General features: G+C 42.1%; 1 protein-coding gene across 5 annotated transcripts in view; it reads right to left on the reverse strand.

Moving 5' to 3' along the window:
• Positions 1 to 4661: 4661 nt before the first annotated feature.
• Positions 4662 to 16362, reverse strand: part of FAT1 (FAT atypical cadherin 1) — a 132899-nt gene continuing 121198 nt past the window's right edge. For 2 of the 5 annotated variants that reach the window (XM_047771825.1, XM_047771826.1), the window contains exons 25-28: positions 14443 to 15074; positions 12950 to 13087; positions 7287 to 7322; positions 4662 to 6067 (exon numbers count right to left, since the gene is read on the reverse strand). In XM_047771825.1, the coding sequence (XP_047627781.1) occupies positions 5439 to 6067; positions 7287 to 7322; positions 12950 to 13087; positions 14443 to 15074 (1435 nt within the window). In that variant the 3' untranslated portion in view covers positions 4662 to 5438. Of the gene's footprint in view, positions 6068 to 7286; positions 7323 to 12418; positions 12470 to 12949; positions 13088 to 14442; positions 15075 to 16362 lie in introns of all 5 variants that reach the window. The other 3 variants (XR_007133932.1, XM_047771828.1, XM_047771827.1) reach the window with 3 other exon arrangements.

The raw sequence follows: 16362 nt of genomic DNA on the forward strand, positions 1-16362 counted from the left end.
TTGGAAGTCTCTGAAGACTGACTGGAAATTAAGACTAATTTTGTGAAGATGACCGGTCTTGTCTAGACTTTTTTATAGAAATAAATTCCCAGGAAGAGAAAAAAGAGGATTATCCAGCATTCCCTAGACCAGGGCTTCCTTGCATCAATCTGTTGACCCTCCAGCCCTCTAGGCAATTGGGAGGAGCCCGGAGCACAGCATATACAGCTGGAACCTCTGGTTTAGAGCAGCCTAGACCCTCATGCCACTGCGCCATAAAAATATTATCATCTTCATGTGCTGTGACATGGAAAAGGCAGGGGCAAAGCACTGTCATAGCTACATCATGGCAGAGCATTAGATCAATGCTAAGGACATGTTATAATGCCCATAAAATTTCTAACTTTTTTGTTGTCTTAGGCCTAGACTTTTTTTTTTTTTTTTTTTTCTTTCTCAGCTGCACCTGTGGCATGTGGACATTCCTGGGCCAGGGTGAGATCTAAGCCACAGCTGCAGCAATGCTGGATCCTTAATGCACTGCACTGGGCCAGGGATCAAATCCACAACAGCACAGAGACAGATCATTAACCCACTGTGCCACAGTAAGAACTCCTGGAATTTTGAATAGTACATGCGATGCTTCGAAAATAAATAATCCACGCATCTCAAAATCTGTCCTGAAGAGGAAAAAAACAGGATATACAAAGACATTAATATTGGATTAAAAAAGATATGACTGTTGGGATTGCTGTGAAAAATTGAAAACAACAGTAACAAAATAGATGTTATAAATTCATACATAACATAGTGTGTATCTCTTTAAAAAGGCATTTTCTAACAAAGATCATTTATGGAGTTCCCATTATGGTGCAGTGGAAATGAATCCGACTGGTAACAATGAGGTTGAAGGTTTGATTCCTGGCCTCGCTCAGTGGGTTAAGGACCCTGTGTTGCCGTGAGTTGTGGTGTAGGTCGAAGACGAGGCTCGCATCCCATGTTGCTGCGGCTGTGGTGTAGGCCACCAGCTATAGCTCTGATTCGACCCCTCGCCTGGGAACCTCCATATGCCCTGGGTGTGGCCCTAAAAAGTAAAAGAAGAAATCACTTACACTGTATGGTGGGAAAAGCAAGGGGCAAAATTGGATACGGGGCACCAAATTTGTACTAAGAAAATAAAATCAGACTCTATATTTGTTTCTGGGTGATAGGATTATAATCTTGTACTTTCTTCAAAAATGTGCACTTTTTAAAGCCAAAAATGAAAATAAAGTAAATAAATATGATTTATAGAATGGCAATTCTTAAATGTTGAATTGATTATATTCTAGAAATCTAAAGAAAAGAAAATATGTCTGAAGGATCATTTTGTTTCTACACTATATGCCTGTGAGCTGTGTTTGGGAACACAATACAGATATTTTTTAATCTTAATTTTAATTTTGCTTTTTTAGGGCTGCCCCCTCAGCATATGGAGGTTTCCAGGCTAGGGGGTGAATCAGAGCTGTAGCTGCTGGCCTACCCCTGAGCCACAGCAACGTCAGATCTGAGCTGCATCTGGGACCTACACCACAGCTCACAACATTGGATCCTTAACCCACTTAGTGAGGCCAGGGATCAAACCTGCGTCCTCATGGATGCTAGTCAGATTTATCTCCGCTGAGCCATGATGGGAACTCCTGTTTTATTTATTTATTTTAGATACTTAAAATTGTTTAATTAAAATATATGAAACACTTGAAATTTCATTTTCTGCAGGCGAATGACAAAATGAAGAGTCCAATTGCCCCTTCCAATGTCATCTGGTGATGATTTGAACAGACATAAACTGTGTAGGAGTTCCTGTTGTGGCTCAGCAGCTTAAGGACCAAGATTGTCTCTATGAGGACACAGGTTTGACCCTTGGCCTTGCTCAGGGGGTTAAGGATCTAGTGTTGTTGTGAGCTGTGGTGTAGGTCACACATGTGGCTCTGATCTGGTGTGGCTGTGGTATAGGCCAGAGGCTGCAGCTTCGATTCACCCTCTAGCCTGGGAACCTCCATATGCCGCAGGTGCGGCTGTAAAACATAACAAAACAAAACAAGATCTGTATGATATTTTAGAAGGTCAAAGTACTGTAAAAATTAAAAACAACCAAAAAATAAAACTACAAAGCCAATTGTGGCAGGTAGCCTCCCAAGATGGCCCACAAGAGCCCCGCCCTGGGAAGGTCATAGTATAAATCCCCCCTTGAGTGTGGACAAGACTTGTGAATATGATGGGAATTCCAGGACTTCATTACTCACTACTTGACTTTTTATTTTGTTATTTTAGGGCCATAGGTGTGGGATACGGAAGTTACCAGGCTAGGGGTTAAATTGGAGCTGCAGCTGCCATGTCTATGCCACAGCCACAGCAACTCGGGATCCGAGCTGAGTCTGCAACCTACACCATAGCTCATGGCAACGCTGGAGCCCTGACCCCCGGAACAAGGCCAGGGACCGAACCCACATCCTCATGGATACTAGTTCGTTTCCACCGAGCCACAACAGGAGCTCCATCAGTTGATTTCTAACTAATCAAATGGCAGATTATCGTCAGTGGCCCTTAACCAATCCTTAAAAGAGGGACTGGGCCCTTCCTGAGGTCAGAGATGGGAAGCACGAGGGAAGTTGGCTTTGAAGATGTAAGCTTCTAAGTGGTCAGAGGGTCACAGAGCTAGAACCCGAGTCAGAAGCCGTCAAGAAAAGTGGGCACAGCCAGTGAGAAAACAGGAACCTCAGCTGTAGAGCAAGCAAGAAAACAGGGGCCCCAGGTCTACAACCCCAACAACCATGTGAGCCTGGATGAGGACCCCAGGCTGTAAATGAGAGACCACAACCCAGCTGACAACTCGATTTTAGCCCAATGAGATCTGAGCTGAGAACCTGGCCTTGCCAGGCTGGGCTTCTGACTTTTGGAACTAGAGATAACCAGTGGGGGTTATTTTAAGCCACTATGTTTATGGTAATTTGGTAATTCGTGCTGGAGCAATGGAAAGCAGACATAGCAATGTTCTTCCAGACACTGGAATCAGTGGTTAAGAATCAGTGGTTAACACCACATTCCAGACTTCCAGTTTAAGATGGCAGAGTATATTTCTGCCCAACTTCTTCTCTTGAAAATTCCAAACAGGGAAGGGGGACAAATTTAAAGGCAATGCACGCCATATCCTTAACTCATTGAGTGAGGCCAGAGGTCGAACCGCATCCCCATGGATACTAGTCCGGTTCATAACCACTGAGTCACAATGGGAACTCCTGCAGTGTATTCTATTGATCCGCCACCTCCTCTTGCCCCTGCCCCTACACCACACAAAATCCAAGAAGACAGAGAACTTTTGTTCATGTAGAATAATACTTGGTAGGTGGCCAAAACCACTTTTCGAGTAAATAACATAGCCAAGTTTTTTTGCTTGTTTTTTAATAAAAGGAAAAGTAAGGCAGTTAAGAAAAAGAAACCTGTAAAGTAAATGGAAATAAACAGCAACTACTTAGCTCAGTGTGAATATTTACATTATCCAAACAATGAAAATAATGTGTATGCATTAACCCCAAAAGTATGCTGTAACAAATGCAGGAGAACAAGAGTGATGGAGGTTTGTTAGGTTACACAATCTTCCATAATTCCTAAAATTAGTGACTCAAGAAAAAATAATACACACATTTAAAAGTTTGAAAGGGAGCTCCCATCATGGCTCAGTGGTTAACGAATCCGACTAGGAACACTGAGGTTGTGGGTTCGATCCCTGGCCTCACTCAGCAGGTTAAGGATCCAGCGTTGCCGTGAGCTGTGATGTAGGTCAAAGACTCAGCTTGGATCTGGTGTTGCTGTGGCTCTGGCGTAGGCCAGCGGCTACAGCTCCGATTGGACCCCTAGCCTGGGAACCTCCATATGTCATGAGTGCGGCCCTGAAAACACAAAAAGACAAAAGGAAAAGTTTGAAAGGAAAAGTGAGAAAAACAGCTTAAAAGGTTATAAGTAGTTACAGTGTGATGGGTCAGTTTGCTGTTTTTGGCTACACATTTTCTAGCTCCCTTTGATGTTTAAACTATGTATATGTATCATTTAATAGAATTATGAAGGGATTGACTTTAAGGAAAAATGTTTCTGCAAAGTTCTAAGAAGGCTTGATGTTGTAATTCATATTGCAGTGGGTAGCACATATTCGGTACTGAACAAATATTTGTGGGATGGAGAGACAGATTTCAATGTATAAATACATAGAGGAGAACTGCTGGATTTCACATTATGTCCTATAGAAGTATTAAGTGTTCTCTGACAACAGAAAGATAAAATGCTTCATAAAGACTTAGTTTTTGACAGAAATCACTGATGAAAACCTTAGAATCAATTAAGACTGAGAAATAGTAATAAAAATGTGAGAAAAATTTTCTTGAAGTTTCAGTTAGAAAACACTGATTATGTAAGAATGCTGTTTGCCTTTATACCTATAGTTCTGAGAAATATCAAGTAGCCATACGTCACCACCTAGTGGCAACATTTGTAAGTACAGCCTGATTTGGGAATTGCAGATTTTACATCTAAGCCAAAAGGGCTATAGCCATCCTTCCTTCCATCCATCCATCCATCCATCTTTCTTTCTCAACTGATTAACTGAATCCTGAACAGGAGTATAAATACAGAGGAAAAACAGGCGGTGAAGCTATTTTATTAATAATTTATTATCAGTAAGAAAGACTGGCTAATGGTAGTTTTTCAGTAAAAACCTTTACAAGACCATTGCATCACAAATATACAGACACTATAAAAACTGTGTCATGGTGGTTTTGGTTCTAAACAAGTATGCAGAAGGTCCCCATTACACTTTCCAATAATGAAAAATGTTTATAATTCTAAAGTACAGAATGACATGTCCATGTATCAGAACTGTTCTATGTACAGCTAGAATGATTATACTGAAATGTATTAACGAAATGCCATAGTTCAGTTGAAAAGGACATGTCGTGAAACCCTGGTTATATTAAAAAATCAGGGTGCTGGGTAACGCTGCTAACACCATCAAAATTCGGTCAAAAACAGATGCACAAAATATGTTGAAAAATCTAGTTAAAACTATGAAAAAATCAAATCTGTACATAAAATTTACAAAGAAAAGACAAATTAAAATAATCAAATCTATATAAATACATGTCATGCTAACAAGATAGTAGAGCTGATTTTCGTCTCATTATTTTAACAGACAAATGTAAATACAAAGAGATGCACAAAAGTGGCACAGCCGACATAAATCTCATCCCAGGACAGTAGGTTAGAACACAGGAAATGGCTAACAGGTCAAGAGGCGTGGGGCTCAGTGCAGCCATGCCCATTTCAGCTCACCGGAGAAAGCGCAAAAGCACTGCTGCAAAGAACGATGCAGGAGGAGATCATTGCTAGAATCTCTAGGTTCACGATTAGGCACTTTGGGGGGAGTCTGAGCGTTAGACCTCCGTATGCTGTCGCGAATCGAGTGGAGGGATGGTCACCTCTTCCAAGTGGCCGTCGTCCCCACTCTCATAGTCACTCATCATGACCTCAGACTCCACTTCACAGCACGCTGACACATCGGAGCAGGAAGCCGTGGAGGCGTACGTGGACATGGGCAGGTTCTCTACAGTGGGGGCTTCGAAGGTCCTTTGATACCCTGGAGGGTAGGCGGCGTAGGGTTCCCTTCGAGTACTGTTCTCACCAGGGCCTGCTTTGTGAGGTTCAGACATATCGACGGGATAGAAATTGGGTAGATACTGATTCAAGTTGAACCTCTGCCGGTTTCTCGAAGAAGAACCCAAGCTCCCTGCAGCGGGCATGTCTCTGGGAGGGTGTATGGATTCGAACTGGTCACTGAACTCTGGAGGTAAGGGCGGCAGCTCGTCAGGTGCAGGGAAGTCCTCCGGCGGTGGCGGAAAGTCACTCTCAATGTCGTAACCGCCAGGGTAATAGTCTGTGTCGATGGCGTTTGGGTCTGCTGAGTACAGGGGTGTCTGCTCATCAATAACCTCGTAATTGGGGAATTCTTGTATATCTGGCAGAGGAACACTCGGCATCCAATCCGATGTATCCCAATGATACCCTTTGGTAGAAAAGAAAACAGATTTCAGTGTGCTTTCCTCCCAAGCATCTGCGCCACGGAGAAAGGGCTCAGTGCACGCCACAGACACGGCGCAGAGGCGTCGGCGCGGAGGCATCCCTGAGCATGGAGGGTCACCGCTTTGGAAACCCTAGGTCTCTGCCTTGGAGACATGCCCCCGTCCCGAACCAGCTTTGAGAACCTCTATGAACTAGGTTCTCCTTCTGAAATGGGGACTTACAGTTTTATAAGTACCTAACATTCAAAGAAGTTTCACCCGAAGCAGTATGCTAGCATCTCAATTACATGCATTTTTCTTCAAATGATTCCAATCATCCTTTCAGTCTTCCTTCTGTGATTTAGAACTCACTGCTCTTTATGCAGAAGAGTATTAGTTCAGTCTCAGGACATCAGTAAAGAAGTTTTGTCCTTTGAGAAAGAAGTCTCTATTTAGTAAAAGATTAAATGTCACTTGATCTGAACTACTTGTCATTTTTTTAAAAAGTACTAATTAATATGAGTCTTTGAAGATAATAAAAGCAATCTTTAGCATGCTAAAATTGAAAAAAATATAAATTTCCCTTATAATAATGCCATAAGCTTAATATTAAAAAATGTACTATTTTTCATTAGCCCTAGGAAAAACAATGAATGTATTATATAGTGACATATCAAAGCATGCCTCCAAATCACGCAAAATGCAAACATTTGAAAAATATAAGTTTTTGATAAACTACATCCATTTCTGTGACAACTATATAAAAGTATAATTTTAATTAATTTTTGGGGGGCCACACCTGCAGCATATGGACGTTCTGAGCCAGGGACTGAATTCCAGCTGCAGCTGCTTCCATGTTGTATCCTTCACCCAGTGTGCTGGGCTGGGGTTTGAACCCACCCCACCTCGGCAGCTACCCGAGTCACCACAGAGACAATGCTGGATCCTTAACCTGCTGCGCTACTGCAGGAATTCCAGTATAATTTTATTAAAAAAAAAAAAAAAAAAACTCCCAATTTGAGGCTAGTCCCCCCACCGCCCACTCAGGATTTTTGAAATCCTTTGGCAGATAGCAAAGGTGAGGCAGTCGGCATTTAGGATGCAGGGCACAAACAGCTGATGCACTAGTCACTGCACAAACATGTGAAGCAAGTCAGTACTGGGTCAGATCTTTGCCAATTTGTTTTAGTGAATATCAATGAACAACTGGCATGCATAAGTCACCTCTTGATTTGCTGAGGTCAGGAGCAGCCAAAGACTCTTTTGGTGCAGAGTAGAGAGAAAAGAAAACATATGTGATTAAACGAGAAGGACGGCTGAAAAGGCAATAAAGATTAAGTACATAACACAATAGAAACTGTTTATAAAGGCCCAGTCAGCCATGTACCATGCCTCTAGGCCATTATCCATGAAAATTCCAAATGGTGAGAAGTTTGTGTAGTGCAAATAAATGGGCCATGGGAGCGGAGGGAAAAGGTGAACTCGGGGCTCTGCCAGGAAACTCAGACATGATTTTACTTTCTTTCCCTTGTTTCTGGAGCAAGCTGAGAACACAGAATTTTGAGAGGACTCATTCAAGTCTATAAGCGCTTATAAAATGTAAATTGATAAGGCATTTAAATGACACCCTCGTTTTACTGAGAAATATGATGCGATCGTTTTTTTCTAAGGCTTGGGAACATCAGGTCATGTAGGTGACAATCCACGCTCAGGAGCCATGGCTCTGTAAGAGACACAGGCTATAGCTTCATACAGGCATTAGAATCAGAGAAATCCTGAACTCACTTAGATACTTCCAACAGCTGAAAGGAAATCTCTCCAAACCTTGCTCGTTTGGAATATGAATTCCTATTTACACTGTCCACCTTCCCTTGGAGATACCAATTAGCCGCACTGAATCCTTAGCCCACCCAAATCTGGAAGGATGCATGCTCTTTCCGAGGTCTTGTCTCACACACCGGACCCCAGCAGCATGAAGCCAAGAGGTGACCTGAATGCCAGGACCTTGGGCTGGTTGCTCACCCCGGCTAAGCTTCAGGCTCTTATCTTCGAAATGGGGGTGGTAATCCCTTAGTTGTTATGAGGATTAATCAGGTCAAACACTGATTGTTGGTTCTTAATCATTGTGGAAGTAGGAATCATGGTGATTAAGTGACCTTCTAAGCAAGAGCAATGCTTTCTACACTTTCAGAGATGTTCTTGAAAACCCAGGTGATATAGCAATTTGGAACCAATAAGTTTTGTTTGTTTGTTTTTTAGCATGGGTACAGTGGAAGAGGCCCACTCTCATATACTGTTCTTTTATTATAGTTGATTTACAATGTTCTGTCAATTTCTGCTGTCCAGCAAAGTGACCGAGTTATATACATTATTTTTCTCATATTATCTTCCGTCCTGTTAGAACCAATAAGATCTGACTGATGGTTCTCTTCTGGAAATTAAATCAAAAAGTGAAAAAACTGCAGTGCTTCTAAAGGTGAATAAGCCAGTATTTAGCTACCATGTATCTATGGAATTATTCTAAAAAGTCTGCTAAAAACACAGTAGCTCCTTTTTAAAAGAGAATTGACAATTTTGTTGCTAAACAGGTACTCAATAATTCTTAAACTAGCTGTCAACTTTAAACTCAATTTGTATTTAATTTGACAAAAAATATTTTCAATGAAAGAGATTGCAATGAAAGAACCATTTCAAATTTTGCTTCTTTAAACTCCTTCCATATTTAAATTATGAAAATCTCATTATGGGAATACTAAAATTCACTAGACAAAATGCAGATCACCTTCCGATTCACCAAGCAGACATGGTACTTCTTAGGAAAATAAGTGTTGAGTCTCCTCGTTAACAGTAACTGGTAAATGCTAAATTCTCACCTGGTGCCCCCCTATCAAATTTGGCTTGAAACCATACTTTCTCTCACCTAAATCTTAAGAATCTGTATGTCCTAGGAAAAAGGATCTTCTAAGCTTCATGTACTCTTAGTGGTCTATGCCATTAGTTCTCAAAGTGTGATCCTTAGACCAGTAATAGCAGAATCATCTGAGGGCCTGTCAGAAAGCAAATTCTCAGGGCCCCACCCAGACCCAGTCAATCAGAAAGCTTGGTGCTGAGGTCAAGCAATTAGGCTTTTCACAAGCCCTACTTTGTGTGACCTGATTCATAGTTTGAAAATGCCTGTGCAGCGCGCATGTCATTACTTGAATTTCAGTGCACTAATAAAGGACTGAATTTTTTTTTTTTTTTTTTAAGGCCGCATCTGCAGCACATGCAAGTTCCCAGGCTAGGGGTTGAATTGGAGCTGCAGCTGCCGGCCTATACCACAGCCACAGCAATGTGGGATCCATGCCGTGTCTGTGACCTATACCACAGCAACACCGGATCCTTAACCCACTGAGCAAGGCCAGGGATCAAACCCACATCCTCATGGATACTAGTTGAGTTCCTTATTGCTGAGCCACAATGGGGAACTCCCATAAAGGGCTAATTTAATTTAAAATCATTTAAGGCAGGTATTTCTTATAATTTTGCACAGATAAAGCTTTATATTCAACCAAATATAAAAATATACCTTCTATCATGTTCTATGATTTTCCCTGATCATACTCAGGGAAAATCCAAGAGAGAAGAGTCAGGTACAGGTAATTATAAAAGTTGTGTGCTACTTAGTCTTATACCTCTTCACATAAAGATAATTTTTTATATTAAAAATATTTTAGATAGTTAGAATTACTTCTAACTTTTTAATATTGTGTCTTGTCAAGGCAGCTGTCAAGACCCTATGGGTGACTTCTGGCATCTGCGTAAATTCATTGTGAATGGCAGAAAGTAACAAAGATCATAGACACATATAATATACAGATATAAAACTATTTTTGCAACATCTGGACTATGGATAGATACACCTCCACAAAATGAAAGTATTCAACCTCCCCAGAACCAAAACACAGGGACTTTTCAACAACACTACAACAGGCAACAGCACACAACTCCAGGGACAGTCATTGTGACCACAAACACAGAGACCACACACGACTATACCTTCATTAGTCACCGTGTCAACGACAGCATTGACAAGGTGTATTACAGTCACTAGGGAAGCTTGTGAAAAGGTATAAAAGGAGTAAATTAGGAAAATCTTCCGTTAGGAAACAGTGCATTAAACAGGATTTCTTTATATATGATTTCTACCTCAGAGTTTAAAAATGTGAATATATTAACTACATAATAAAATTATGCGTGACCCCACACTCTGTTCCTTACACGTCTCAGAGATTTTTCGAATCAATATTTACTATTCATCAAAGGAATAAAATAACCATATTATACTGTAATTTAGGAAAAAGTCTCTTTCGCTATTAATCTGTTTCACAATTACAATTAGGAGTCAGGTCATGAACAAACAATCCTTACATTATAACATGCCATAGGCAAAAGACTTCTCATTCAGAGCTTTAGGCTATTTGCTAAGGCAATTTTCTGGGTCCACTTTATAAACTCATACATTGTTCCCAGGGAGAAAAAAAAATTAAGAGCTACATAATAAGGTAAAATATGCACTATAAACACAAAAATGGCTTTGTCTCTGTTCTATGTACTCCCACCCCAATTTTCTCATCTTTTTGCAGACAAGTTAACAGCTGGTGAGCTAACATACCAGCAGAGAAATGCAGCCTGTCTGCCTGGCTGTTTCCTGTGTAAATTCCCTTTTCATGTGTATATCAAATTGTTTGAATGCATCCAGGCCAAGATAAATAAGTATGTGGGGAAGAAGCAGAAGGATGGCCTCAGAGATGACCACATCCTAATTCTGGGAACCTGGGAGCACATTACCATCTTGGACAAAAGAGGTTCTGTTGGTGTGACCAAGTTAAAGACCTTGGGATGGGGAGAATTTTTCTCAATTATTTGTGCAGGCCCTATGCAATCACAAGGATCCTTAAAGGGGGAGAAACTTTCCCCCGGCTAAAGCTGGAGGGAGAGGTGACTACAGAAGAGCGGCCAGGGAGATGCAGTGTTGATGACTCTGAGAGACGGAGGACTAAGCCATGAGCCAAGGAACAGCCTCTAGAAACTGGAAAAGATACAGGAAAGGGAGTCTCCCTGGAGTCATCAGAAAGGAGAGAGCCCTGCTGACACCTTAATTTTAGTCTATTGAGACAAGTGTCAGATTTCTAAACTACAAAACTATAATAACCAATTCATCTTGTCTTAGTCCACTAGGTTTGTAGTAATCTACCACAACAACCTTAGGAAACTAAAAAACATAATTTAAATACACTCTTGATACAGATTTTGATTTTATGATTGATAATGATTAAAATTATGATAAAGAATAAAATACAGACATTCTTGGATAATAAGTTTTTTTTTTTCCTTGTTGTATTATATGGTGATTAATTTTCTTTTTCTTTTCTTTCTTTTTTTTTTTTTAAGGGCCACAACTGCAGCACATGGAAGTTCCCAGGCTAGGGGTCGAATCAGAGCTACAGCTGCCAGGCTACACCACAGCCACAGCAATGCAGGATCTGAGCTGCATCTTTGACCTACACCACAGCTCATGGCAATGCAGGGTCCTCAACCCAATGACTGAGGCCAGGGATTGAACTTGTATCCTCATAGGTACTAGTCGGGTTGTTTCCACTGTGCCACAACGGGAACTCCTAATTTTCATAACTAATTTCACCATGTCTTATTAAAAGTGCTTAGGAGTATTAAGAATAATATTCCAATGGGAAAAAAAAAACCAGGAAAAATAATGAAAATAATGACAAATTCTGAAATGTATTTATGAAGAGAATAAGGAGCAAGATATAAATTAGTATCTAATTTGGTGACTCTGATGTTTTAGAATTAAACCTTAGGAAAGAACGAATTCTACTCTGTTGTTTGTTTAATAAGCAAAGCCAGGACCATATACTTCAGCACTAAGTAATAAACACAGCTATACTCTGCTATCATATATAACATTCTTCAAATAATTCAGGAATGAATGGCACAGACTTATGGCCGTCCTTAGTTTGGAAAAGGGCTTAGCAGTATCTTATGGACTGCACTCTTTTGGATTTAGAAACAACCAAAAACTTATTAGAGTTTATTTCCTTCTACCAATACAATATTTGAAATGTTTTCATATGGTATTTTATGGGGGAAAAAAAAAAGTTACACTAATTCTGACATTCAAAATTTTCCACCCCAAACTCCCTTTATGGTGTTTCTGACAGTTTTCTCTACTGGTATGTGCTAAGGTGGCGAAGCTGGTTATCCATGCCCTTTACCCTAGGGAAATCAGATCAACAAAACTGGCATTCATGACCCAACTGTCAAACCTTCTTTGTTAGAAATATAATCAAACTTACTAGCAATCTCTTAAACTGCTCTCAGTCAGTACGCTCTGATCCAAATGGGAGCTGAGGCCGCAGGGGAGTGGGGGGAAGAGACAAATAAGACCTTGTCATATACCACAGGTGCTACTCAAGGTGAACATTTCAGACTATCGTTATCTCAGGGCTGTGGGGCGGGTGCGTCTGTGCACGCACGCGGGGGGCCTGCCCAAGAGAGCTGCCACGGTGTTTTTTAAACATCCACAGAATGTCTCGAAGAGTCACCGTTGTGGAAAAAAGGTCAATGCAAAAGGAACCGACTGGACATACACTGTCTTTCAATTAATTATATTTTCTCCCTATTCCTGACCAGTTGTTACGGTTCAAATACCTCAGCCTTTAGAACATCTTAAATATTTTCCCCAGCGGACATTCATGCAAGGAGGTCCCCGGCCTTGTCTAACCGAAATGTGGAGACAATCTGAGCCCGGGCCGGGGCACCCGTGCGTCTGCACGACCCTGTCACATCACGTGGGCAGGGGGGTGGATGTCGGGCTGTGTGCTCACCGTTGTCATCGCATGATTCGGATTGGAAGGAGCTCAGGGACTGCACCTCGGACAGGCTCTCCCGGGCGCTGCACGGGTGAGAAGGCTTTTCCTCCAGTGGTTTCTTGGAGAGACAGGGATCAAGATCCACTACTTTAGCTAAAAGGAGGAGAGGACAGACAGAACAGTTTAGCTCCATGAAGGCAGAGGCGCTGCTGCGTTTCCTGCTGTATCCTGACACCAAGCCGGTGGGACCCACAGACTGCCTGGGACTTACTGAATAGAAAAAGTGCAAGGAAAAAAAGAGAACCATTTAAAAAACAACCAAAACCCTAAAGATGTCCTTGCAGACTCACGGAACAGAAATGCTCGATAAATCTGCCTGTGGATATCATTAGATGATATGGGGAAATAAAATTTTGTTTGAGGACTTCCCTTGTGGTTCAGTGGATTAGGGATCTGGTGTTGTCCCTGCTGTGTCGCGGGACCCTGTTGTGGTTCTGGTTTGATTCCTGGCCCGAGAACTTCCATATGCCACACAAAAAATAAAGTAAAATAGAATTTTGTTTGAAAATGGTATATAATGATATATATATATATATATCTATATATACACACACACACCCCTTTTCAAAGCATCAAATATATATCAGGCCACTAATATAAATACTATCACAGAATTCCCGCCATGGCACAGTGGGTTAAGCATCCAACTGCAGCAGCTCAGGTCACTGCAGAGGTGCAAGTTTGATCCTCGGCCCAGTGTAGGAAGTTCAAGGATCCAGCATCACCAAAGCTGTAGTTTAGATTCAGTCCCTGGCTTAGGAACTGCCCTATGCCATGTGTGCGGCCTTAAAAACAAATAAACAAACAAACAAAATGGTCACTTCTGGCCATGTTTGAAAAAAGCCCTATCTTGCAAATGTCCTCCCAATATTTTTGTCATTAAAAATCCCCCCATAGGAGTTCCCGTTGTGGCTCAGTGGTTAACGAATCTGACTAGGAACCATGAGGTTGCGGGTTCGATCCCTGGCCTAACTCAGTGGGTTAAGGATCCGGCATTGCCATGAGCTGTGGTGTAGGTCACAGACATGGTTTGGATCCCATGTTGCTGTGGCAGCTACAGCTCCGATGAGACCCCTAGCCTGGGAACCTCCATATGCCACGGGAGCAGCCCAAGAAATGGCAAAAAGACAAAAAAAAATAAAAAATAAAAAAAAATAAAAATCCCCCCCATATTATAGTGGAAATCCACATTGACTACAAAAATGAAAAGCTCTTTCCAGATTGAGTGGAACCTGACTAACTTCAATTCCTCCGTTAAGATACCATTGCAGCCACAGTGCTCAGCCAGTGCTGCGGTCTCCGGGCAGAGTTTTCCCATCACACCCGAGCTACTGGTCACTCACAGAGATTTCCCCACTTTGACACGCACACCAGAAGGTCTGGCAGCCTGTAATGTCACTGCCCGACTCTCAGTGACACTTCATGGAGATGAGAAAAGGCGCTCTTACTGTCGTAGTCAAAGTCCCAATTAGGCTTCTGGATGGAGTCACTGTCCGAAGGAGAGTTGGAAGGCGGCGGGGGAGGCAGGTTGGGGGCCACGCTGCAGACGGCCACGGCCTTCCGGTGCCCGTGCACGGACTCAGGGTTAAAGGTGCTGAATTCGGGGTGCTCGGGGATGGCCGACCCTTCGAAGGAGTTTCGGTCCAGATTGTTTCTAGAGTCACTTGGGATGCTCGGGGTGTAGGAGATGGGACGGACAGGCACCTGGGGTGGTATGTCGGAGTAAATGTTCTTATTGAGCTTGGAATCAAAATATGGTCTCTGCAGGAAAGCGGCGCCGGGTCCCAAGTGTTTGTCCTCAGGCTCGGGCTGGTGTTTCTTCTTCCGACTAATCATCTTGCGGCAGAAGACAAACACCACCACCAGCAGAAATATCCCCGTTATGAAAACGACGATGCCTATTCCCTCGGCCAGGCCGATGTTCCACGGGGTCGAGACATACTGGTTGGGAGCCACGTCCTCACAGTGCCTCCCTCTGTACTCGTGGCTGCAGTTACAGTGATAGGAGCCGTGCGTATTCTCACAAAGTGCCCCGTTGTGGCAGGGGTTGCCAGCACATTCGTCAACGTCACTCTGACACCTGCCAAGAAAGCCCAGATCTGAGGAGAGGCCTTTGCAATAGGAGTCAGAACTGCCAGGTCTGTAACTCTTAGAGATGAAAGGCTAATCCCTCCTTAGTAAGGTCCACCCAGAACAAAACCGAATACTTAACAGCCAACAGCCAAAGAACAAACAAACAAACAAACAAAACCCACAAAGAAACAAAAAAAAAACCAACTAAACAAGAAAACCTTTCATGGAGTAAAATGATCATTTGATCTTATACTCTTTACACTCTGTACACCTGGGAGGTAAACATTATGTCAAGTCAATGTTTGCCATTTTTCTAAGGACGCAACAGATTACTAAACAAAACTCGGAAGTTAAACATCACTTTCTCTTGATTTCTCATGCAGAAATTTAGACTGTGCATGTTGATAAGTGTATTCTAAGAGGCAAGATTAAATTTATCAGAGAGTGTTCCTGTTTGGGAATATGACAGTTCCATAAAGTGTGTGAAGGGCTAGAAAACCCTCTGTTTTCCACTTTTAAATACTTCTTGCCATGGAGAACCTCCCTGAGCACCTCACCTTCACAGAATCCTTCACATGTGAGCCCCCAAGTCCCACCCCAACCCTCCCCTTTCCCAATAGGCGTATTTGGCACCTGTGCAGATATGACACTCCTATACCTTTCCTCCTTTAAAAAAATGTATCCACTTACCATCCCCTATACTCACCTGCACTACAATTTTGGTTACTGAGACATTTTGGTCAAATGTACTGAGCATTGACTAGAATTAGGGAAGCAGACTTTCAAACAAAGACCACGTGACTCATGGCGGAAGTTCAAGACCACGACCACTGCTAGAGCCAAACCTTATGCAAATCCCTGTAAGCAGGTCACGCTTATAGCCTGCTGATAAGACTGGTGGTGAAGGCTCTTCTAGATGTACCGCACTGGGCGCTTATAAATAACATGCACTGAGTACGTTTTTAAACTGCACTGGTGACAAGTCTAAGGTGAAATGGCACCTGGAACTAAAAGCCACTTCTTTCAAGGTCACCAACAGGTACCTCAGTGCGTCATTTTCTTCACCTGGAAAATAATTATCGCCTCTCAGGACTATGGAAGGCTCACAAAAAGTGCCGAGGGAGTTGAAAAAGGTTTTAGATGCTACACGAATGGTGAAAAAAAATTGTCATCATCACTCTCAGACAGGTAACAATCCCATGGGCTTCTGAATTCAAAAACACAACAATCTTGCTCAATCTACAAACTTCCTACAAGTACCCACACATTCTTTGTTTATAAATAACAAAGTATAG

Source organism: Phacochoerus africanus, chromosome 3 (genome assembly GCF_016906955.1).
Source record: "Phacochoerus africanus isolate WHEZ1 chromosome 3, ROS_Pafr_v1, whole genome shotgun sequence".
Taxonomy (NCBI): domain Eukaryota; kingdom Metazoa; phylum Chordata; class Mammalia; order Artiodactyla; family Suidae; genus Phacochoerus; species Phacochoerus africanus.